Source organism: Lutra lutra, chromosome 10 (genome assembly GCF_902655055.1).
Source record: "Lutra lutra chromosome 10, mLutLut1.2, whole genome shotgun sequence".
Lineage (NCBI taxonomy): Eukaryota > Metazoa > Chordata > Mammalia > Carnivora > Mustelidae > Lutra > Lutra lutra.
In genome coordinates, this window is record NC_062287.1 from 44,269,674 (window position 1) to 44,292,828 (window position 23,155).

Here is a 23,155-nt window from a genome sequence, read left to right on the forward strand (position 1 = left end):
GTCTATGGGGGAAAAATGTCCCGGATTCTGCCACAACTTTCTGACTCGCAGTGACAAATGATTTGCAAGTTTCTTCTCTCCCGTTTTACCCCCGGAACCTTTCCCAATCTGGATCCTGTGTTGTGGCCACACCCCAAAGTCACCAATGCTTGATGCCACTAGCGGCTCATCACACTTTCTGCACAATCTCCTTGACCAGCGCTGCCACAGAGATCCCCACAATGTACTTATTAGACTACTAAATCGCTCATTGGCATGACATGAGAAAACAAGGGTTCAGTGATCAAAGGTCTTTATTGAAGTGCAGATTTTAAAACATTACCATGATTCTTTACTACAGGACTTCTTAGAGCTTTCAAAGTGCAAACAGGCAAGTGAATCTCTGCTAAGGAAAGGGAGTACCGGGAGGCAGCTCCCCCCCCTCCCCGCCCAATGGTGGTGCCCTTTTTGTTCTTTGGAGACTGTCTGGAGGGATGAATGTTTATGGCACATACTTTAGGAATGCCGTTCTACTAGCCTTACTAGAAATACATCCCTACCACGTATAACTAATACATGTAAAACACTAATTATATTAATTTCATGAGTCCATTCTTTTTTTATTTCCAATTCCACAACAATCTGATGCCATGCTTCCTTTTATTACCACTGAAGAGATGGACACGTTGAGTTATTTTAACATCTAGGAGTTCTGTTGTACATAGCATGTGGGTATTTTTCTTGAGTAAATGACACCTATTTGAACTCAACATTGATATTACTTTGACTTTGTGCCACTGCCTACCTTTGGCAGAAGAAGTTTCAACTTTGCAAAATATCAAAATCAGGATATCAGGTGCTTCACAAAAGGAGCATCTTTTTTTTTTTTTTTAATCAGTCTTGTCTAGGTGTTCAGTGAACGTCTTTTCGCATCAATCAAGAGCAAAAATAACCCCCCCCCAAATACGAAACACGGGGAGGCAGACCTCTCTTCTTCCTCACGCTCAGTTCCTGCTAGAGTTCAAAGCAAACTGTACTGGGACTCAGAAGAACCCCAGCCGCCTTACCTCTCTTTGTTATGCATGATATATCTTATGTGATTTGAAGAAAGCACTGTGGCTGTCCATTTCTTGAATGTCTTATCAGGATTCTTCTTCTGAAAAGCTCAGGAAACCCAAGCCAAAAGCCACCCGGAGAAAGTTGAAGCTTCAGTGCCATATCTGAATGTCCTTGCAGAGCGTTACAGTTCAGGCTGATTATGACCTAAGGTACAAGCCCAGCAGACGTCGTCTGTCCTGTAATCCCTTTGCTCTTCTGCTCCTCCCTCCCCCCACCCCAGACATTTAGGAAGACGCGCTCAGGCTAAGAGGCATAAAATGAGGACATAAGATAAGTCACATTCTTTTCTTTATAAACTGTGATTATCCTATGGGTAAAACATTCATACAGACGTCTGCTGGAGCGGGAATTCTGATCCACTTTGCATTCTCCCGACCTCCATCTTTACTACTGGTGTTTGATTGTTATGTGCCTGTAGCCTCAAGTAACACAGTAAAAGAGGCCCTTTAAAGCCAGTTGGGCGGGGGCGGGAGGGGGGGGGAAATGTCCTCTTGGTTTTTCTTAAAGCACCGTCCAAATATTTTTACTATAATAAGTTAAGTCAAGGAGAGAAGTTTCCGAATCACTCAAGTCCATCACTCCCTGAAAGCACACTGAAAACTGTAGAACAATTCTGATTCAGCTGTGGGCCTGTGCCAGGCTCCAGACAAGGGCTCAGTCTGGTGTGACATCTGCCATACTATGTGTCCATTGCTCTCTGGAATTTAATTCATTTGCAATCACTCCATCCAAATGATAAAACATGAGATATGCTATACTCTGGGGGTAAAATGAAATGATTGTTTTTAGTGGGACCACAACCATTCGCTGGGAAGTGATACACAGCTTTTTCTAATTGGGTCCTGATGATTGTCTTCCAGAAAAGAGCGAGTTCAAGGAACGTGAGTAAAATCCTATGAAGTGGAAGGCTGGGCATAAATGGTCTTGCCCTCTCTGGTGCATCACAAAGCTGACAGGGCCATAGGTTGGGTCTTCTCCAGAAGGACAGCAACAGTCTTTGGGAGGGAAACTACTTCAAAACTGCAAGCAACTTGGGATACTGACTTACTGTAAGACACAGTTTAAAAGGTGTACCAATATAGTCAACAAATTCTTTTACTTATCAAGGACTACTGTGCAAACACCTCCAAATCCAAAATATCATACCCGCCTGTCTATGAAGTATCATGAAGTTTCCTAAGAGTTGTATGGGGAACACTGCCCTCTGGAAATTTTAACGACTAGGCATTAAAAACAACAACAACAAAAAACCCCAAGATGAATCTCAGGAGAAAATACACATATATACACACATAAGAATTTAAGAATCTCTTATCTCCCATATGCCACATATTTAATATAAACCTTTGAAACAAGTTCAGATGAAAAAAGTTCAAAGTTCTCCAAAAGTGAAAGATTAACTTACTTGCTAAATATTCCCTATTGTCCCAAACATCAGTGTGGTGTGTTTGTTTGTTTGTTTTTATTTCTATGCAAAAGTATGCCTTTAAATTCCTTAAATGATACAGGATACACAAACCAGTTTTCAAATCATAAAGCCAGGCATCTTGCAACTTTAAAAAGTTAGGTAAAAGGTATCATGACACCTCACACACGCAGGCGCGCGCACACACACACACACACACACACACCCCAATGACAACATTTGGCCTCTCCTAAAATAAGTACACAAAGACCATCAAGGGTGGCCAGGAAGGAACCCTGCGTCACCCCTCCCTGCAATCCAGGTAGTTTCCTTTAATCCAATAGCAGATCTGAGCATATTTGAGAGGGGTGATTCTAACGGCCACGTTGAAGTCCTGCGGAGAACCATTCATGTCTACCCACTGGTGCCCTGAAAAGATGCCAATAATTTTCCGCTCCCACTTCTGCTGCTGCCTCTTCCACATCCTCACATAGACCCCGGAGCCGCTGGCCCCGGGCTGGGCGTCGCACTGCTGATAGAGCAGGTCATAGGTCTCGTCTTTGACATCACAGAAGCGGTACACCAAGTTGCCGGGTCGATCGTTGTCATACCCAGAAAAGTGAATCCTGCCCCCGGGCAGCTGCTTGGCCGGAGGGCTCACCCCAATCTTCATGAACTTTCTCTTGTGGGGTTTTTTGAGTTCTAGGAGGGCATAGTCGTAATCCATGCCAATGTCGTTGGCATTGCCTTTGATCCAACCCTTGGGCACGTGGGTACGCTTCACCCGGATCCACTGAAACTTCATCTTCTCCGGCCCCGCGGAGCTTGAGCTGTTGGCCCCGCGACTGCCGTCTTTAAACTTGGGCTTCAGGAAGCCCACTCGAAGTTTCTGGGTCCCCTTCACATAGGTTTTCCCGTCGTGGATGCAATGGGCAGCCGTGAGGACGTGCTTCTCCGCCACCAGGGTGCCCGTGCAGCCCGTAGATAACTTCACTGATGTGGAGAAGGGGTAGTTGAGCAAGAAGTCCTTCCCGAAGATGCTGAATCTGCTGTCATAGCCATAAATCTGCCGCTTCCTCCGAGACCTTCCCGAAGACTCTTGGCCCCCACCACCGCTGAGGACGTAAATGCCCACCTGCGTCTCCGTGCGGCTGCCGTTGGCATAGAGCGTCTCGTAAGACAGGTACTGCTTGGCCTCTTCGTAAGTGGGCAGCGGAGTCCCCTTATGACACTGGGGTCCACACGAGGAGGACACATCCAATCTGGCTTCAGCCCCAAAGTCTGGCTTGCCCAGGTTGAGGGTGGACTGGGGCAAGACCACGGGGAGGCGGTAAGCAGGCCAAGTGGGTTTCCAGTGGGTGCCATAGGGGCTCACCTGCCCAACAGCACAGAGCAGGAGGAGGAAAAGGAAGAGGAGCCCTGGGATCCCCGCCATGCTGAGCACCACTCTGTAGGAACAAAGATAAGCAGGTCAGGAGGGCAAGGGGCTGAGCAGCGGCTGGCTGAGGAAACAGCCCGGCAGCATGCCTGTCATTGTTTCCAAGTCTGTGAACCCTCCTCAGGAATCAGGGTGTGGAGAGGAATCCCAAGATAATGGTCTCACTTACAATCCAAGGCTGAACCCAGGAACTTTCCCGTGCTCAAAATGAAACGGGGTGTTCATTCCCTTCTACGTTTCAGATGCCCCTCATGATGGCCCAGCGCGAGGTGGCGAGCAAACAGTCATTCGTCCCAGAAGAGCTGCTCTGGCAGCCCCGGGTTCTGTGTGATGTCTGGCCTTCTTTGTGCTTGGTTCTAAACTTTTATTCTCTCCCACCTCCCTGTCCACCTGCCCCTCTTTCCTTATTTCTGCCGCTCTCAGTACAGCCTGCGCTTGGAAAATCTTCAGTGCAACTTGCTCCTGTAAATTTCAACTACACAGCTAACTGAGGGACCGAGGCTTGGAGGAGGGATAGCTCCACAGCATGGCACTCACTGGGATTCCTATCGCTTCGAAATGGGGAGTGACTCCAAAGAGAGCATGAGACTTTTTTCTTTTTTTGAAAAATTTTTAAAGATTTTATTTATTTATTTGACAGAGAGAAACCCAGCGAGAGAGGGAACACAAGCAAGAGGAGTGGGAAAGGGAGTAGCAGGCTTCCCACTGAGCAGGGAGCCAGATGCGGGGCTCAATCCCAGGACCCAGAGATCATGACCTGAGGGGAAAGCGGACACTTAATGACTGAGCCACCCAGGAACCCTTTTTTTTTTTTTTTTTTTAATTTAAAACAACCTTAACTATTATGAATTTAGTTCCAGAGTCATCAGGCCTCTAGCAAACAAGATATTCCTTCTTCCTTTGGATTCTGTGGCCTGCTAACAGAATCTCTGTCAAAGATCTGAAGCTCTAATGCAGCATCAGGTATCACATTGTGAGCTTTACTGCTGGTTACTTTTCAGGTCTTTGTATCTATGTTCCTGGCTCCACTGAATGCCTTGAATTTGGCCCTATGCTAATGCTCGCTCAACAAAGATTTATTGAGTGGATTTACTGAATGAGTACTTGTATTCATCGAAGAGTGAGTGAGTGATTCGTGTAGCTACAAAAACCACATTTCTGGAACGATGCATGCTGAGTGCTAATGACAGAGATGTATGTGGATGATGGGGCGGCTCTGGGGAAAGGGCATGGAATCCAGGTGTGGGGAGGATCAAGAACAGGGGAGCCATTCCAGGGAAGGTGATGCTTGAGGTGGGTGGTGAAGATGAGGAGAAGTTAGATAATCTAAGACAGGGTGAAGGGGACACTTCGAGAGAGGGGACGGTAGTACGCAAAGACACGGAGACGTGCAACCGTGCAAGTCATTTCAGAAACTGTACTTAGCTCAGCAAAGGTGGGAGAGGTGGGGGGCAAGAACCATATTATGTAAGACTGTGTATACTAACTGAAGAAGTTTAGATTTTCTCCTGAAATGTATGTTCAAAGAGCTGGATCAATCATCCCACCAGAAAAACAACAATGAAAAATGAGATTGGGAAGTACTCCCATAAACATTCAAGGACCAGCTGGCTCTGATTGGCTGTGAATCTTCTGTTCAGGAAAAGCTGATGTAGCAGGTAAGGTAATGAGTTCATGGTGAAGTTTTCCTGAAAGGAGGACATGGAAGGGTTAGGTCTCCTAGGCTCTGGCACCTGGCAGGAGTCAGGAAGAAGCCATCTCCTTGTTCCCATTCTCTTCCTCTTGATAGCACAGACCTGCTGGCAGCTTTTGGGTACCTTTTGCTTTCTTTTACATAAAACTGGTAAATCCCATCGATCTGATCTAGTCCAGCTGAGCATGCCAACCCACATTCCCAATATCTACACACGATATTACTAAGAGGTGTGCTTATCCGCCTCCCTTTCTGAGATCTTTTTGCTTGTCTCCTTCTCTCTGATTCCACTTCTGTTAGAGAAAACAGGGATAGGATAAAAAAGGAATGAGCTCCCAGAAAAGGTAATTCCTTGGCTCTTCCTGATTCTTTGAAATTGTTTCTTTCCCTTTTGCCAAACAGGAAGAGTCTCTTGGCTCTTCTGCAGGAAGGTAATACATCTAGTGGTTTCTCCAAATCCTTGAAACCCCGGGGAACGTGTGTATGTGCACATACGTGTTTGCATGTGCTTGCTGGTGGGGAGGGTAGATACCATCATGACTAAAGGCTCTAAGTGGATGAGGGAGGGGATGCTAATGCTAGGAAAGCCTTCCTCCCTAATGGGGACTTCCCCGGTGGGCTAGTTGTGGTGAGGACAACCCTTTAGGAAACTTCAGGAAACGGCTCTGTGTCTGATTATTCCCATCTCCTGGCTCAGGACCCAGTCCTTAAACATATGTAGGTCCTGGACAGCCTTTTTCTCTATAAGTTGCTGTCTGCGTAACTAAATGCCCTCCACATTAGAATCCCTGCCAAGTGTGATATGTACTAGGAGGAATCCTGCATCTCCTACAGGGCTGTGTCTTGGACCCCTACACACCTTTGCCTCCTCCCTTAGATTACTGTGGATAATGCTGATGCCTGCTAACATGGACCAGCAGATGTGTTAGGCCACCTTTGACTTCAGGTTATCTAAGAAAGAAAACACAGGATCCAGAGGTCCAAGCTGCCAAGTATTCCTATTCTCAAGATGTGATTCTTAAGCGAGAGAGAGAGAGAGGAGATGGTATTATGCTCTGAGTTTTTGTAAACTGTAGGTAATTTTTTTGGTGTGCACGAAGAACAGGGACAGGGCGGGTAGAGCATGCTCCCATGGGCCACCATCTAGAGCATGCATCCTCAAGTCTCAAACTGGAAATTTACATGTGAACTGGATGCTGGAGTGCACTGCCTGAATGATCTACTGTAGCAGAATTCCTCCAGTGGCATCTCTTTAACCAAACATTGAAATAGTCCATTGGCAGGAGTGTCAGGGAAGAGAATGGCAGGAAAGAGTCTGCAATATTAACTAGGAACTGGGTCTTAATGAATTAACCTCCTCTTAGGCAAAATTAACTCTAATTTCACTTTCCCAAGTGCTTTGCCTCTACAGCAAACCCATTTTAAAAATATTTTCAGTCCTTGAAACGTGTCTTATCTCACAGTGAGGTCACGGATTTTTTTTTTCTTTCTTTCTTTCTTTCTTTCTTTTTTTTTTTTGGTTAAGGTCGGTTTTTTCAAAAAATGTTTTGGAACCAGCTCCCGAAAACATTTAGGAGAGTTAGGGGTCTGGAGAAATGGAGACAAGTTTTTTCGTGGGCATAAGGGCTGGGCAGTCAGTTAGGGTCTCTCACTGGCCACGGCTTCACTCGACTTCCTAAAATACAGGACTGAATTTGTTCCTCAGAGAGAGGACAAGTGACCGTGCCAAGAACTTTTGGGATCATTTATAAATCATACGATGCTGGTAGAGGATGCTAAAGAGAGTTTTATTAGGATATTAATATTCTCTAAGGAATATCAATATCAATATTCTAGATAGAATATTATCTAACTAATACCTAACAGTCATTCAATGATATTACTAACTCAAGAGTCCTTACAACTTAAATTCCGATCATTTAGCCAGAGAAGGAGAAATCAGCCCAACTCTAAGTAAAGGTCTGCTAAACCAGCAAGGTAGTGCCAAGATATCATCCTTTAGGAATAAACTTTTTGGATCCCTTAAAAACAGAAACTTCCATTATTCAGAAACACTGCCTGCAGGTTCCCTATATTATTGCTTAAACTGAACTCATTAACTTGTGGCAAGACCTTGTTCTGATGGTATATATCTTGATTAAATTCTCTTTGTAACTTTGAAAGCTATAAAACTGCATTAAAAAGACTTTAATTCATATTTAGAAATTAAAGCAGACTAATGCAGGTCAAATTCTTCCAAAGTGGTTAAGTTTGTTATTATTTTTAAAATTTTACTAAAGTATATTAGTTTGAGGTATGCAACATAATGGTTTTTTAACTGACTATAAATTGGGAGATAAAGTTGTCTGTTCTTAGGCTCCCAAATGGGTTTAAGCTGACATCTATATTAAGGTTATGTATTTCATAAACTGCTCACCCCTTTACCAGATGTGTTTAGGGTAGCTTAGAAATTATTCTGAGTAACAACCTGAATGGATGATCCCTTTAGTCTTTTTAGTGCTGGTCTTTTCAGACCCAGGATTTTCTAATTTTAGAATTTTCCAGGGTCACAAAAGCCCAGGGCAAGCACTCTGCTGTACACAAACAGGATCTGCACCATCATTTACTGTTTGGGAGCTACATGCACAGAATTCAGGAGGCCAGAGGTGGAGGGGAAGAGGAAAATTTATTTTGCTAATCTCTTGCCTATCTGGGAGACAAGATTTCCCTCCTCAGTTCTCCAAGGAAACAAAGGCCTCCAGCAGAGGGCGGCTTTCAAGAATGGTGTGGAAGGATGGCTGGGTGTGCAGGCTCTCAGAAAAGTGTGAGGGGGGAATCTCACCCATCAAGGCCCTTTCCCTACCCTGACTCCTTCCCCATTAATAAGACGCCAATGATAACCATGATGCTTTAAAATTAGGTTGGTGGCTTTGCATTAATTTCTCAACTCACCTGACGATAATTTCCTGAATAATTTCCCAGAAGACAAGTATTGTTTCCATTTTTATAAACTCTAAGCGAGCCTGCACTATGCCCATTTAAGTCTACTTAAACAAACACTGTAGGATAGAAACAGATATAATAACAACATTCATAATCTCACTGCTGGAAAGGAAACTAATGGATTCCGTTACCTTGAAATTCTTTCTTGCCTTCACAAATGAGTCACCTTATCTTTACAGAGCTGTCTGAAATACGCATCACTTAAAAAACAAAACAAACAAAAAACCCCAAAGATTTCCAAATCTTACCTTCCAAATCTTATTTTCATTTTATCTAACTCCAGATGAAAAAAATTCAAGTCTATAACATTTCATTTCTAGGAATAAGCCTTTACTGGATAAAGATTCCTCACATACATAATTATCTTGTAAAGTTCTCAACCAAGTATTCTCATGTATCACTTCACCTGAATGACAAAGCGGAACGGAAAATTAAGGTAAGCAAGTATTTTTTTTAAAACCATGCTTAGTAATACAGAAACGATTCCTTTTCCAACTCTGTATCTCTGACTGACAAGAGTTACACATTCTGTGCTCCAGCACTCAGCATGAGCCACTGTCCTGCTGTCTACCGTCTAAAAATATTTATACATTAGGAGGATGCTGCTACTTCACAAATCCACTAATAATCTAATGGTGAAGGGACTGTGCACACTGACGTACACACCACAGCCATCTGCTTAGAGGTTTGGGCACTGACACTTCTCTGCCCCAGAACTGCACCTTCGTCTTCAACACTGCAACAACCCAGCTCTCCTCAAGAGGGCAAGTGTTCGGGAGAATGACTAACTTCTCTAGCAAACAAGTGCTGGGAGAAGAGGAAAAAAAAAAATAATAATAAAAATGTAATCCTCAGGACATACATTCTCTATCGTACAACAGATGAATTCCTGTGACCACTATAAACAGTAATGTTGAAACAAACAGTGGGCAAGTCTGTGGAGATAAAAGTTTTGGACACCATTTGGAAGGCTAACAAAAGGTTTTCCATGGAATCTGCGGCAGGAATACTGAACAGTGAAACCATGCTAATTCCTAAAGCAAATACCTAAAAATGAAAAAAGCTCTGTGAACCCTTTGCAGCCAGGCTTGGTCTCATTTTCCCGAGTCACAGAACCTGTTAAAGGAAAACAGACCTAATCACATAATGATTTAAGAATTACAGCCCGGACAGGAAAGAAATACAGGGCATTTACAAGCCTGGGCACCCTAAACATAATCTTGTGGTCAAACCAAGTTTAACTTCTTCTGTATCAACTTTTAGGCAAAATGAACTACCCTAGTGAGCTTGGGACAAACCGGGTGGCAGAACAAGAGTGTACCAAACTGTCAGTGGTGAGACCTGGAGAAAGGAATTCCCCAGAGCCAGTGGGAGTTATGCATGAATAATGCCCGGTGGACTGAATCCTAAGGGATCTCTGAGAAGAAAACTATGTGGGAGAACCTGAACCTATTATACACTGCAGACTGGGGCCCGTAATGTTCTCCGATCCACCAATGGGCACTGCAGTATTAATACTACAAACAGAAAAGTGCACCCAAATTCACCATCTATTTGAATAAAGTGTTGGTGTTACAAAAATGAGATCCATATTAGTTACTTGGCAAGAAAGCTTCCTTTCCAGCTCAGGTACAGGAAAGCATGACAGTGACTATTTACGTGGGAAGAACACAAGTGAAACAATTTATTCGAATGCAGAAGGTCTACATATGATGAAACTTTCACAAGTAAACATAGTGGCTTTTGTAGCGTTTCTCTTAAATTCCTTCCCCCATCAGGCTTCTTGAGAGACAGACACAGCCCTAAGGTCTATTTTCAGTGCTTTTACGCACAAGGAGGATCCTGAAACAAGGGCAATAAATATCCTCACTTTAACTGGCATTAAGGCTTTGGCCACAGCTAACTTCAAACTATAAAGTCCACTCCTTCCCCTAGGGCCACGTGAATATGACTGGCATTGGCCTGTCTGCTCCAAGGAGCACACAGGGAGGGACTCCTTAAGTCCAGTTTGCGGCGCTGAGGGAAGCCAGTCCATCCCCACACTGATCCCGAACAACCTGGAGCTTTCCACCAGCCAGGGGCTGTTTCTCTTTCTGAAGTCTCTTGGGTGTTGCCCGAAGGTTAATAAAACACCCGGAATTTTATCAGCTGCTTTTTCATAAGATGTTGGAAAGCAAACTTAATTTGTATTCCGGAGGGGAATGGTGGTTTTTCCTCACCAAAATAATAATTCTCCCTCCTCTTCGAAAACATTTTTTAAACTTTTCAAACTTTTATTTAAAAGTTAACTCGTTCCACAGGCCGAAGAAGAAATATTTGCTTCCAACGGTGGTGATAGTTTACAGTTTATAAGGAAGCACACGGCCATCAATTAAAGTTCCAGAGAAAAGATCCTAGTTCCTAACCTGTGCTTGCTGCACTTTCCTTGCTGGCTAAGATGTGTTCACAATCACGCGCCCAGTTAAAAATTAATGTTCAGATCATGTTGGAATACATGTATGCAAAACCCCAGGAAAGTAAGTGCTGGTGGTGGGTGGGGGTGTGCGGGCGCGGAGGAGACGGGGGTGTTGTCATCGCTCAGCTGGCGGAGAGCTCACCCAGAGCCGGCTCTTCCCCTGCTCCCACCCAGCATCCCAGGCAGCACCCGTCTTTCCCATCCGCTGCCCGGTGACACTGTGAATGCAGGCGCCCTGCTGCCCCTGAGTCTCCGCGGAGCTCCTTCAGGCCGCGGGCCCCAGCCCTCCAGCCCCGAGGGCGGCCGGGCGAAGTCCTCGGTGCCCCCCGCAGCCAGCAGTCACCCCACGCCGCGCGCACCGGCCCTTTGTCCCGCTGCTGTCGGCGCCGCGCCCCCCGCGAGTTCCGCGGCGTCCCGAGCCCGCGCCCGCACTCACCCGCGCCGAGCAGCCCGCAGGGGCTGCGGCTCACTGCGCGGCTCCAACAGGTGTGGGCGCCGAGAGGACGCGTGCGACTCCCATGCCTGCCCCGCGGCGCGACCGAGTGCGAGCTGGCGGGCGGGCGAGCGAGCAGCGCCGGCAGCGGGCGGGTCCGCCCCCCGCGCCTCCCGAGGCCCGCCCACCCCGCCTCCGGCCTCGGGGAAGCCGCGCGCCCGCCGCCCCCACCCCACCCCCTGCCCCCAGCCCGCGCGTCCGCCCCAGCCCCCGCCCCTCGCCTCAGGCGGGAACTGAGGGCCTCCAGCCCCGGGGTTCCGCAGCCGTGCGGTCCGCGCAGGTGGGGCCCCGCGGCGCGTCGGCTCTCGCCGGTCTCGGCCTCTCGGCGCCAGTCCGCGCCGCTCTCGCGGAGGCCCCGCCCGGCCGGGGAGCCCGGCGCCTTCACCCTTCAGGCCCCGCGCACCCGCGGGGCTCGGCCGCAGCCTCTCGAGCGAGTCTCGGGCCTTCGCCGCCTGCACGCAGCTGCCTGCTCGCGAAGACGGAGTGCTCCCTAGGGTCGCCCCCAACCCCGCCTAGAACTGGGGACGCGGGCTACACCTGGGGCATGGGGAAACTCGGCAAACTAAAGAGTTGGGAGAACTCTGTGCACTTGAGTTTTTAGGGGATGACCGAAGTCCTTCCCGCCTCACCCAGTTTCTCAAGTGCCTCTGAGGAACGCAAAGCTGCGTTCGGGGGGCAGGACCACCAATGCTTTGCATCCCTTTCCGCACGCGCGGGGTGCGTGGGGCCCGGAGCACGGCAGGCCTTGGCCGCCTCTGAGTGCCGGGCGGGCTGCGGAACCCACCGCCCTGATCAGCTTTCTCTAGGGGCACCAGCTGGTGGAGCCACCTCCTCGCCCAGCCGGCCTGCTTCCTTGAGTTCTCTCCTAGGAGTCCGCAGTGCCGGGTCTCCCTCTAGCCAGGCCGGTGACTGCGCCATTTAAGAATCTAGTGCTAGAGCTTTCCTCTTCTCTCCTAGTCCGTCAGTATGTAATAGAGATGACGAGGAGCCCCTTCTGGGAACCAGCTTTATACATCAACCGTTGCGGTGAAGAAGCGGCAGAAACCACTGTTTCACAGATAGGTAACTCAAATTCAGAGGGTTAATGACCTGCCCAGTGTACAGAGGCCACATTTTCTCCGTCAGGCCCCTTAGGGGTCCGTTCTCTCATCAAAGCCCACTCTCAGAAAGGGAGGGTCTAACATTCTCTTTCACACCAGGGTGTTAATGATACACCTAAAGTGTTTGTGTCTGCAATTGATTTTAAATAGGAAAGCCCCAACATGTGCTGTTGTGTAGTGTTTCTCAGTGTGAGAGAAACCGATAACCTCCACTATTTTAAGGGCAAAATTTTCTCAAACCTCCCCAGTATTGGCTTAAATTAGTTTCTTTTATAATGTTACCTTACTATATATAAGCATTAAATCAGATACACATTTCTGTTACAGCTTATGAACAATTCTGGAATAAAGCCAAAACAAATTTAAAAATTAATTATAAAAATCCCTTCCCAATACATTAGTAATGTAAATTAGTAATTAGTAATGTTAAATTAGTAATGTTTACTAAACTACTATTAGCATCATGTGGTACTGACTACCCAGATATGGGTACATTTGAGCTCTGGGTGGCTCTCCTGCTCTCAGTATTGACACAATTTTCTCCTTTCCTCTGTTCCAGCAACCACACCTTTACTCACACCCTTTGTCATTATAATATTTGGCTTTCACTTGACTATAATATATATAATATATATATGTATAATATTATATGTGTTAGCTTTGTGGGGTTTTTTAAAAAGATTTTTTATTCATTTGAGAGAGAGAACAGAGCAAGTGAGAAGGCAAGTGGGGGAAAAGGGCAGAGGGAGAGGGATAATCAGAATCCCTGCTGAGCAGGGAGCTGGACAGGACCCTGGGATCATGACCTGAGCCAAAGGCTTAACTGCGCCACCCAGGCACCCCTACACTATTCCTTTCTTAATAGCACGAGGGGTAAAGTTATAGCTCTTGGCACCAAGGCGCAGCCCACATAGACACTGAAATCACAAGGCAGTTCTTGGTATTAGATGGTTATCCCAACGATCCAGAATGTGTTTGTATTCAATCTATATGAAAACTACAAAGAAAAATTAATTATGGATCTCCAAGGGTCCACAGCTCCCAACTGGAAAAACATCATTAAAAGCCAAGTACCTTCCTTAATAGAGGAGCTGGAGTTGGAACTGGAAGGAGAGGATGAAGGCAGACACTTCTCAACCATGCTTGAGTATCATTAGTTTTACCCCAATTCATATATTTATTGAGCATCTGCTACGTGCTCACCATGGTGGCAGGCACCAAATTAAAGAGATGGCCAGAGGAAGCCAGTACAGCAACATAATTAAGAGTGCACCAGAGGCATTTAACTATGTGAGTACTATTCTGACCTCTGTCATTTATTAGCTGTGTAGCTTTTGGCTTAACCTTTCTGTGCCTCTGTTTCCTCCTCTGTGAAATGGAGGCTACCTCATTGGGTTGTTTCAGGAACTGAATGAATTAATATACATACAACGCTTAGCACACCACCTGACGCAGAGTAAGTCCTGAATAAATATTAGCCAAGTTACATCTGTTATATGAGAAGAACAAGCCTTAGCTCTGCTTTGGAGCGGGCTCTTTCAGCAGGACCTCAACCCACACTGACATTCATGACTCCTTTGTCCTGATAGTTTAAAAAATTACACTGTAACCAATTTGGGGAGCTAGGATGGTGGAAAATAAGATCATTATTCCCCTCACTCAGAAAGAGAAACTGAGGCACGGAAGGATCCAGGAGCACATCCCTTCCCTATCACCACTCCCATAGCTCATCTCAGGTCTGATGCTCCCTATCCAAGGAAACTCTAACTACAGTTGATCCCTGTGAACTCAGGGCTTAAACAAGCACCACCCACTCCTGTTGTTTCCTGAGGCTGTCAAGAGTGAAATGAAAGGGATACTACATGGTTCTTAGGTTATCATGTTAATTGCCACAGGAACGCAAGCAATAGATTTGTAGTGTGTCTTGCTTGATCTCCAAGAGAAATAGCAGATGCCCTCCTGCTGAGCCTAGATATTTGTCTTTATGTATTTGACACACTTTCCAGTTCCCAAAAGAAAAGCAAAACCAGAAAAACCAAAACCCTCCCTGCTTCTTAAGAACTCAGTTCAAATCCATGTTTGTAATTGTCAAATACTTTTCATGTGCATAGCAGTCCAGTTGTCAAAAATGCATTCAGGGGGCATCTGGGTGGCTCAGTGGGTTAAGCCTCTGCCTTCAGCTCAGGTCATGATCTCAGGGTCCTGGGATCGAGCCCCGCTCCGAGCCCCACTCCGGGCTCTCTGCTCCGCAGGGAGCCTACTTCCCACTCCCTCTCTGCCTGCCTCTCTGCCTACTTGTGATCTCTCTCTCTGTCAAATAAATAAAAAATCTTTAAAAAAAAATGCATTCAGGGCAAGTCCCCGTGTTTCCTGAGTGCTCACTCTGTATAAGGTGACTGTGAGAGAGAGCAAGAGGAGCAAATCTCCCTCACCTCAAGGAAGGTATGCTGTGGATATTAACAAGCAAAAAACAACAACAACAACAAAAATCAAATACAGGAACAAGTGAGATACAGACTGGATCAGGCTCCAGCTAGAGAACAAAGAAGAGGGAATCATTAATTCCCACTCTGGCTTCCAAGAAGTGATGGAGTTTGAGGTGGAGCTCAAAGGCTTTAGCAAGCCTTTATCTCATTGAGAGAAGTTAATAAACTTCATCTCATTGAGTGCCTTCACTGTGTAAATGAGCGAATCAGTGGATGAATGAGGGGGCAGAACCAGCACTGGATTGTAATAATTATGACTATTGTTTATTGAATACATACTATGCGCCAAGTAGCGTGAAAAAAACTTTACTGCATGTAATCTTCAAGACAAACAGAAAAAAAAATAGAGATCAGGATTATCCCCATTTTGCAGGTGAGGAGACTGAGGTCCAGAGCAGATCGCTAAGACACCCACTGTTACACTACTGAGTAACACGGATGGGACTTCTGCCCGATCTGTCCCACTCTTTCATCAACTTTTCCACTCATCATGTTTTAAAAAATCTTTTTAGAAAGTTTCAACTCTTGCAGTTAAAAAATCAAAGTCATATCAACCTTTAGGAATAAACCTTGGGATATTTAAAATAACGTTTGGAAAACTGAACCACATTTCTAATTGCCAGCATTACACTTTGTTCTTGATAGAAATCATCTTTTTTTTTTTTCCCTTCTGTTTATGTCCCAATTATAAACCCTGGCCATACTGACTTCTGTGGTAGTACATTGATCTCAAAGAAAGTCAAGGTCTTCTGCAAGAGAATCAGGATTCTTCGTGGCAGCAGATAAATTCCTTTCTGGCATGTCTGAGCTTCATCAGTTCATATTCAGGCATTACATCCGCCCCCAATCACAGGCACACCTTATTGGTAGGAAAAACTGAGGCTTTGTAGTACAGGGTGTCTGCTAGTTAGAATCTGGTCTCCAGTGAACTGGCCGACTCTTCTCTCATGGTGCTGTGCTGCTTCCCTGACCTGCCTTTTCTCGAGCTTACAATAAGGAGGTTGAATCAGCTGCTGATGTCGCTCCAGCTCTAAACATCCTTTGGATTCTTTCTTGTTCCTATTGTGCGATCACTAAGTGATGTCCTGTTAAATGACCTTAGAGCAGCAGACAAGATGATTGAATGCAGGTAGATGAGAAACCCAAGGCCATCTCTAAACCTGAACAGCTAAATACTGTTTTGAAGGCTATTTTTTCCTGAGGCTGAGCTCTGTAATCAGCTTCAACAATTTAAGTCAGTTTGAAAGTTATCAATGAGGATTATTTCTAAGGAAATACATTTACATACTTAAAAATCATTTCCATGGGGTTTCTTTCATGATAATGTGGCTTCTTCTGTGGTGTATAGTATGGGTCTAGAAGTTTACTGGGGTAAGTAGGGCTTTCAGCTCCATGTAGTGAGTAAAGAGAGTTGAAATGAGAGACAATACAGGAGATTGGCGGTGGGGGTGGGCGGTGCGAGTGGGGGGGCATTCTAAACCTGTCTATGTGACCTTGGGTAAATCAGCTCACTTACCAGCCTTATTTCTCATCTGTAAAAAGAGAGCCTAGATCACCTGCTCTAGCAGCCTTTGGGTCTATGACACCGTAATCCTCGCAGGAGGGAGGATGTACGTATTCTGTGATCATCGGACACACCTACCATGGGATCCTGGCATAGCAAAGAATATGGAATTCTTGGAGTCAGATTCTCTTGGATCCAATTTAGAATTCATTTAGTCTCTGGGTGATCATAGACAATGAGCTTCTGTGCCTCATTTTTCTCATCTGTGCTCTGGGGCTAATTTAGGACTATTGTAAAGACTCAGTACAAAGCACATGGTATAGGGCTCAGCACAAAATAAATTCTAAACTGAACTTACCTATTACTACTACTACTACTGCTACTGCTACTACTATTGTGAATGTTCAATAAATGTTATAAATGTTTTAAAATTTGTTGAATGAATGAATGAGTCAATCAATCAATCAATCAGTCAATCAATTACGTTGGTATAGCACCAATGCTAAAATGTTTAATGCAGGCTTTGTAAGAAGAAATGGTCTTGGGACTCCTGTTAAACAACTCTCAAGGCTTTCTGTCTTAACTCTGGTCTGTAGCAACAAAGAGATTCTTGGAACTGAATTTAGGAGAAATTATAGATTCAAATGGAAGTCAGGGTTATATTTTTTAGTTTCCTCTTCCAAGCTCCCCTGTGGTACCATCAGTTATTTATTCCACAAACATCTACTGAACCACTGATATTACCAGGTCTGTATGTTTGTCAGTGTTTTTGAGAGCAAAACAAGATTTTTTCTTTGTGATGGTGGATTTAAAATCTTGCATGGTAAAAAAAATAAAACCACAATAAACTCCTGTAATTAGCCGTAGTTTTTTGAAAAGCCAGCAAAAAGAACCACTTTAATAAATCTTTATAGCATTTAATAAAACAAATGTATTTGTATCACACTTAAAACTTTGTTAAAATTCCTCTTTTTGTTAAGTTTAGATTACTCATGTTAAGTGTTTAGAAATATAAGCACACTCTGAATATAAATATGGGAAGGTATAATATGCAAAAGATTAATATATAAAGTAGTTGTAGAGTTAAATTGTCACAGTGGCACACATGGTGCCCTTTAAAAAAAAATGGTTCACAGCAAAGAAAAGCTTTACTCTAATCCTACTTAAAAGAATATAGCAATTTAAAATTATCAGGAAGAAAAACAGGCTTTGGCATTAGCAATGTCCTGTAAACCGTGGGCACTATTCTAAACTGAAAAATTAGAAACATTTTGAAGTAACTATGTGTTTCTCATTTTCTCTGGTCCAATTCAAAAAGTCTCCAGAGGCCAGCCCTGGGCTTCTCTGATGTCCTCCAACTTGACTACTGGATCTCATGAACAAGAACAAAAGGGAAAATAAAGGGTTTTTTTTTTTTTTCTTCCTTTAATTGAAGGAGAAGCAGCAGAGCCACTGGCTTTGAAATAGACATTAATAATCTTTTGATATTATCGTTACATTCATGTAATACAATTTTCTCCCAAATCTCTGTAATGTTAAAAGGCATTGGAGGGGGGATTATTTTCTTTCTATGTTTATATTTATCCATAAATCCTGGATTTTCTCTTTTCTGTCTTATAAGGAGCAAGCTTTTATGTGGTTAAATTTGGGGTCTGGATACTAAAAATCAAGGTCTTTTAAGAGTTTTCTTCTTTTTCTTCTGGCAAATGTTACTTGTCCTTCAAACTCAAATATCAACTCTTTTCTGAAGTTTTCCAGATCCTTCATTGCTAGATATGTAAATTCATCCTCTATGCTTTTATAGAATCATATTGACATATCTTAAATTGTAACTACAGCTGACCTTTAAACAACACTGGTTTGAACTGTGTGGATCCACTTATATGCAGATTTTTTTCAATGAACACAGTACAGTACTGTGATACGGCACCCCATAACCCAGGCATTGCCCAAGGGTCAACTGTACATATGTACATGTTCAACCTCAAGGGGTCCTGAGCTCCCTATCAGCAGGAACTCTGTCTTGTTTTTCTTTCTTGTCTCTGTGGTTTTCCTCGATAGTCTAGCAGAGAGCCTGGCTCCCAGGAGAGGCTCAACTGATTTTTATTAACAAATGATTGAATGAATTAAGAAGTGAAATTCTAATCTGCTTTAAATATCAGGTCTGAGATAATTTGGCTTGCCTGACACTAAAACCAGGACACATTGTATATACCATTTGTACCATGAGGGCTCCAGTGTTTTCCGGGATATAAGTCTGAATTTCTGTTTAATGCCCTTCCACCATTCCTACCTTACAGAGAAATGTCAAGATAACAAATCTAATGTCCACTTGGCTGCTTGTTTCATTTCACAACTCATTTTATGGCTACATGATGGTGTTCTACGTTATTTGCTCACAATTTGTAATATTCTCATTGACTTTTTACAGAACACTTTGGAATATGCTCTGAATTCTGGCTACCACAGTGCGTTCTGAATTGGTCTGCCGGGGACTCCTACAGGATTGTAGAATCTTATTTCCCAAACTTTATTTTCTCCCACACCTCTAGAATATGTTAGAATAGGTTGTCCATGAAAAAAAAAAAAAATGTCAAACATGCGTATTGGCCTTTCAAATGCTCTGAGAAGTCCTGAGTGGAGAAACCTGGTTAAGCTCCTTTAAATCAAAGTTATCCAATCTTATTTGACTGTGAACTCTTTTTTTTTTTTTTTCAATATGATAGAACATTCATGGAACAGTAGACTTCCCTAGGATATATTTTGAGAAACACTATCCATAAAGTTGCTCCTATTCTGGTACTAAATTACTTCTGTTCTCAGAATGTGGTTTGCACTTTTGTTTCCATTTGAAACTCTGTTCTTTATATCCACTTGTCTCAATTCCACTCATATATCAAAAATCTAACACAATGGCTCATCCTCTACAAAGTACTTTTGTTGGTCTTTGATTTTTCCATAACACTTTCTACAACTTTCTTATGGCTCTTTTAATTTTATTTTTTTAAAAGATTTTATTTATTTATTTGAGAGAGAGACAGAGATAGCATGAGCAGGGACAAGAGAGAGAAGCAGGCTCCCCTCTGAGCAGGGATCCCAAGACCCTGGGAGACACTCAACCAACTGAGCCATGGACGTGCCAATTTTATTTCTTTCACTATCTGTTTACCTTTCCTCTCCCCAACACTGGCTGTTTTGGGTTTGAATCTCTGGTCTGCACTCCTTTTGCTGGATGTATCAGTTGGTCTCAACAGGAACACAATTTGCCCCTGATTGGTTCAAATGAAGAGACTTCATGAAGCAGCTACTTGTAGAGGTGAGAACAGGGTTGAAGGAGGAGACAAGGACAGAGAGCACCTAAGTCTAGTAACAGGGAGATGCCATTATTGCTGTTCAGGTGGGAGGTCAGGGAGGAAATGCTGTAGCTCCAAGGGGAGGACATGTTAGAGGGGGGCCTATTGCTAGAGCAGCACGGTCCAGGGAGGTTGTAGCCACTGCAAGGATCCGACATGGGGGAGGGATGGAGTGAGACAGAATCATCCTGACCTCTTCTCCTCCTACCCTCTGATCCCTGGAGCCTGCCAAAGTCAGCTCACAGGGGAGCTGGGCTGTGGTGTGAGCAAGGCTCAGCCTCACAGGCACCGAGCAGGGTGGCGGAGGGTACAGAATGGCCGAGAAGAGCCAACACACTGGGAAAGCCAATGTTTCCTCATTTACAAAATAGAATAGTGGCAATCCTTTCTTCACGGGATCAGAGTGAGGATTAAATTAGGAAACGTGTCAAAACAGTAACATGTTCTCTCGTGCCTGGTTCTCTGGTCAGGTTAGCTACTTAGCATTATTATTATTATTTATTCCAACAGCTCTATGGATAGCGACTAGTATAAAATCTAGTTGAGGAAGATAGCCCATGTTGGTTACTTTGTAACCCTTACACATCCAGAACCAAACCCCATTTATTATAGCAAGGCCCCAAATGGATGGTATTGTACAGGTGACAGAGAGCCCTTTTGAATGGAGGAGACAAGAGGGAAGCTAGTTGGGCTGTTCTGAGTGACATCATCAGCCAATCTGACCTTGAAAACTGACAACAAAAAGCTAAATTTGAGACTTATTTTTAGTTTTTGGCCAATTGTTTGGCATTTCTCAGACACCGTCTTCAGCCTCTGGTTTTCCTTCCCCTCAACGGAAAGGAGAGTTATTACAAACCAAGCCAGCTCCCCCGGACCAGCCCTCCACAGCCATGCCTGGGAATGGTAGCGATTTCCCACGTTTTGAGAGCAAAGTCAGGATGGCCAGCCCCAAGGTAAAGCAGAAGGGTTTGTGTCAGAGAGCCCCAGTTTGCTTCCTGTTCTTTCAGATCAGTAACCTGTTTTATTTCAAACACAGGATCACCTGGCTCCTGCTGCCCTTAGTACACAGATTAGGGAAACCACAAGAATAGTTGCCCTTGTTCTTTTCACTTCAAAGCCTGCAGAAGGCTGCAAAGGGCTTACTCTCTGCCTGAACCAGGGAGGCCAATTCCAGAGAAAGCCTTTCAATGAGCCTGGGGGTGGGATGGGGAACTTACCCACAGGAAGGCAAGTGGATGTCAGAGCCCGTGGCCGGTGGCCACACAGGTACCCTCTGCCTCAGCTTGTGCTCTTGGAGGAAGTGCAAGTTCAGAGCCTCCAGAGCCTGTCGTCCTGACAGAGCAATGAAGGTCACGCTGGGAGGAGATTCCCGTACTGACACCAGCAGCTGCAGGTAGGGACTTCCTTCAAGGAGGAGTGACTTTTTATCCGGGTTTCCGGTAGACTAAAATTAGTGAGAAGAACACTCAGCCCCTAGATCCCGTGGCATCCGTAAGTAGTTGTTCACGGTATCGTCCCTGTGCCTGAAAAATCAAGACATGAACCGCACTATTAATAAGCGGCTCTGAAGTCACCATGTCCCCGAACCTCACATTCTCCTCGTGGACCTGAGCGTGGGACCTCGGGCTTTTCCTAGGGCACACAGATGTTTTGTCTCTTCACTCAAGGCTGGCAGAGGCCCTAATTGGACAACTGTGTAAAGTCATAGCAAGGACAGACTCTCCGGATAAGTGGGACCACTCCATCAAACAGAGGGATCTTAGGTAACAGAGAGGTTTGGGGATTATGCTGCTAATAAAAATTAGCTCTTACCACGTCACGTGGCACCAGTCATTCCAAGATGTGCAATATTTTTTGTTTTAATGTTAAAATGAAAAAGGCACTCGGCTCTAATCCGGGAAGACCCAGAAAGGCCCAGCCCATCCTAAACTACTGTGACCTCACAGTTGTATAAATAGCATATTGGTAAAGTAAGGTGACTCTAGCAACCTTACCGTTCAGGACAAGAGATGGCAAGGTCTCTCCCTCTTTCTCTTTTTCTAACAGTGCAAGAAAATTGAACTATTAAATCCTTAAAACCTTTTCTGCAGGAAAATTAAAAACAAATAAATGACAAGTCTTTGATTTGTTAGACTACTCTTTGAAGAGTTGATTGCTGACTTCAAGGCAAATTCCGATGTTGGTAGAAGCCCCCAACCTCAGCTCCAATAGTGAGTTTATTATTGACGCTTTCACCCCCTGCCCAATGATCTCAAAGCTTCAGGGAAATGAGGTTCACTCAGAGGTTGGGTTTTCTTGATCTAAGCTTGATAGGAATCAACCTTTGTACTTACTCTAATGCCTGCCCAACTAGAGAATAAAGGAGGAGTGAACCAATAAAGTGGTTTGTGTAAAATTATGGTTTAAAAAATATTTTTCGGGAGGCACCTCGGTAGCTCAGTCAGTTGAGTGTTCAACCTCTGATTTTGGCTCAGGTCATGATCTTGGGGTTGTGAGATCAGGCCCCACATCGAGTGTGGAGCCTGCTTAAGATTTTCTTCTCTTCTCCCTCTGCTCACTCTCCCTTTCTCTAAAAATATGTGTGTGATGTGTGTGTGTGCGTGTATATATATATATTTCCGCCCCCCCCCCCCACCGGAGGGGGCACCTAAGTGGCTCAGTTGGTTAAACATCTGATTCTTGACATCTTAAAGTGGTGAGATTGAGTCACATGTCAGGCTCCACACTGCACTTATGACGCTGGTATGGCTAGAGTTCATCTTAACAGTAATGGCTATTTGTTATCTACCATGCACCAGACTTCCCACTACTTATTGCATCAGACTAAATAAGCCTCAAATTACAAATAGTTATGTAATATTCCTAGTTTAAACCCAGGACTCTCTACCCCAAATCTATATATCATAGAGTTTCCCATATTGTTTGTGTTGGGATGATTTCAGGTGCAAGTAATGGGAAACCCTGACTCATCCTGGTTTAAGAGATAAGGAGACTGATTATCTCACATATCAAGAAGGTCTAGCATAGGGTGGCTCCAGGTGAGTGGCACTCTGCTTCTCTTGGCTTGACCCTCTTCTGCATTGTCTCTATCCTCAGGCTTGTGGCAAGATAGGGGGAGAAATAACAAGGAGCTGCCATTTATAATTAT

At 44.5% G+C, this 23,155-nt stretch overlaps 1 protein-coding gene and 1 long non-coding RNA gene across 8 annotated transcripts; one reads left to right on the forward strand and one right to left on the reverse strand.

The window, feature by feature from the left end:
- Nucleotides 1-275: 275 nt before the first annotated feature.
- Nucleotides 276-21,382, reverse strand: PRSS23 (serine protease 23). Of its 7 annotated transcripts, none has more exons than XM_047692301.1 (3): nt 11,508-11,664; nt 8,748-8,816; nt 276-3,951 (listed from the first exon to the last, which is right to left on the reverse strand). In XM_047692301.1, the coding sequence occupies exon 3, from the start codon at nt 3,936-3,938 to the stop codon at nt 2,805-2,807; it is 1,134 nt and encodes a 377-aa protein (XP_047548257.1). In that variant the 5' UTR covers nt 3,939-3,951; nt 8,748-8,816; nt 11,508-11,664; the 3' UTR covers nt 276-2,804. The 7 variants fall into 7 exon arrangements, with proteins under 7 accessions (XP_047548257.1, XP_047548258.1, XP_047548255.1 ...); XM_047692302.1 differs by lacking the exon at nt 8,748-8,816 and adding an exon at nt 9,664-9,732; XM_047692299.1 differs by lacking the exon at nt 8,748-8,816 and adding an exon at nt 10,217-10,267.
- LOC125078994 (uncharacterized) lies at nt 3,892-8,374 on the forward strand. The gene is made up of 3 exons (XR_007121027.1): nt 3,892-3,973; nt 4,943-5,599; nt 8,179-8,374. It is a non-coding gene; the product is annotated as an uncharacterized LOC125078994 (long non-coding RNA).
- Nucleotides 21,383-23,155: the final 1,773 nt, after the last annotated feature.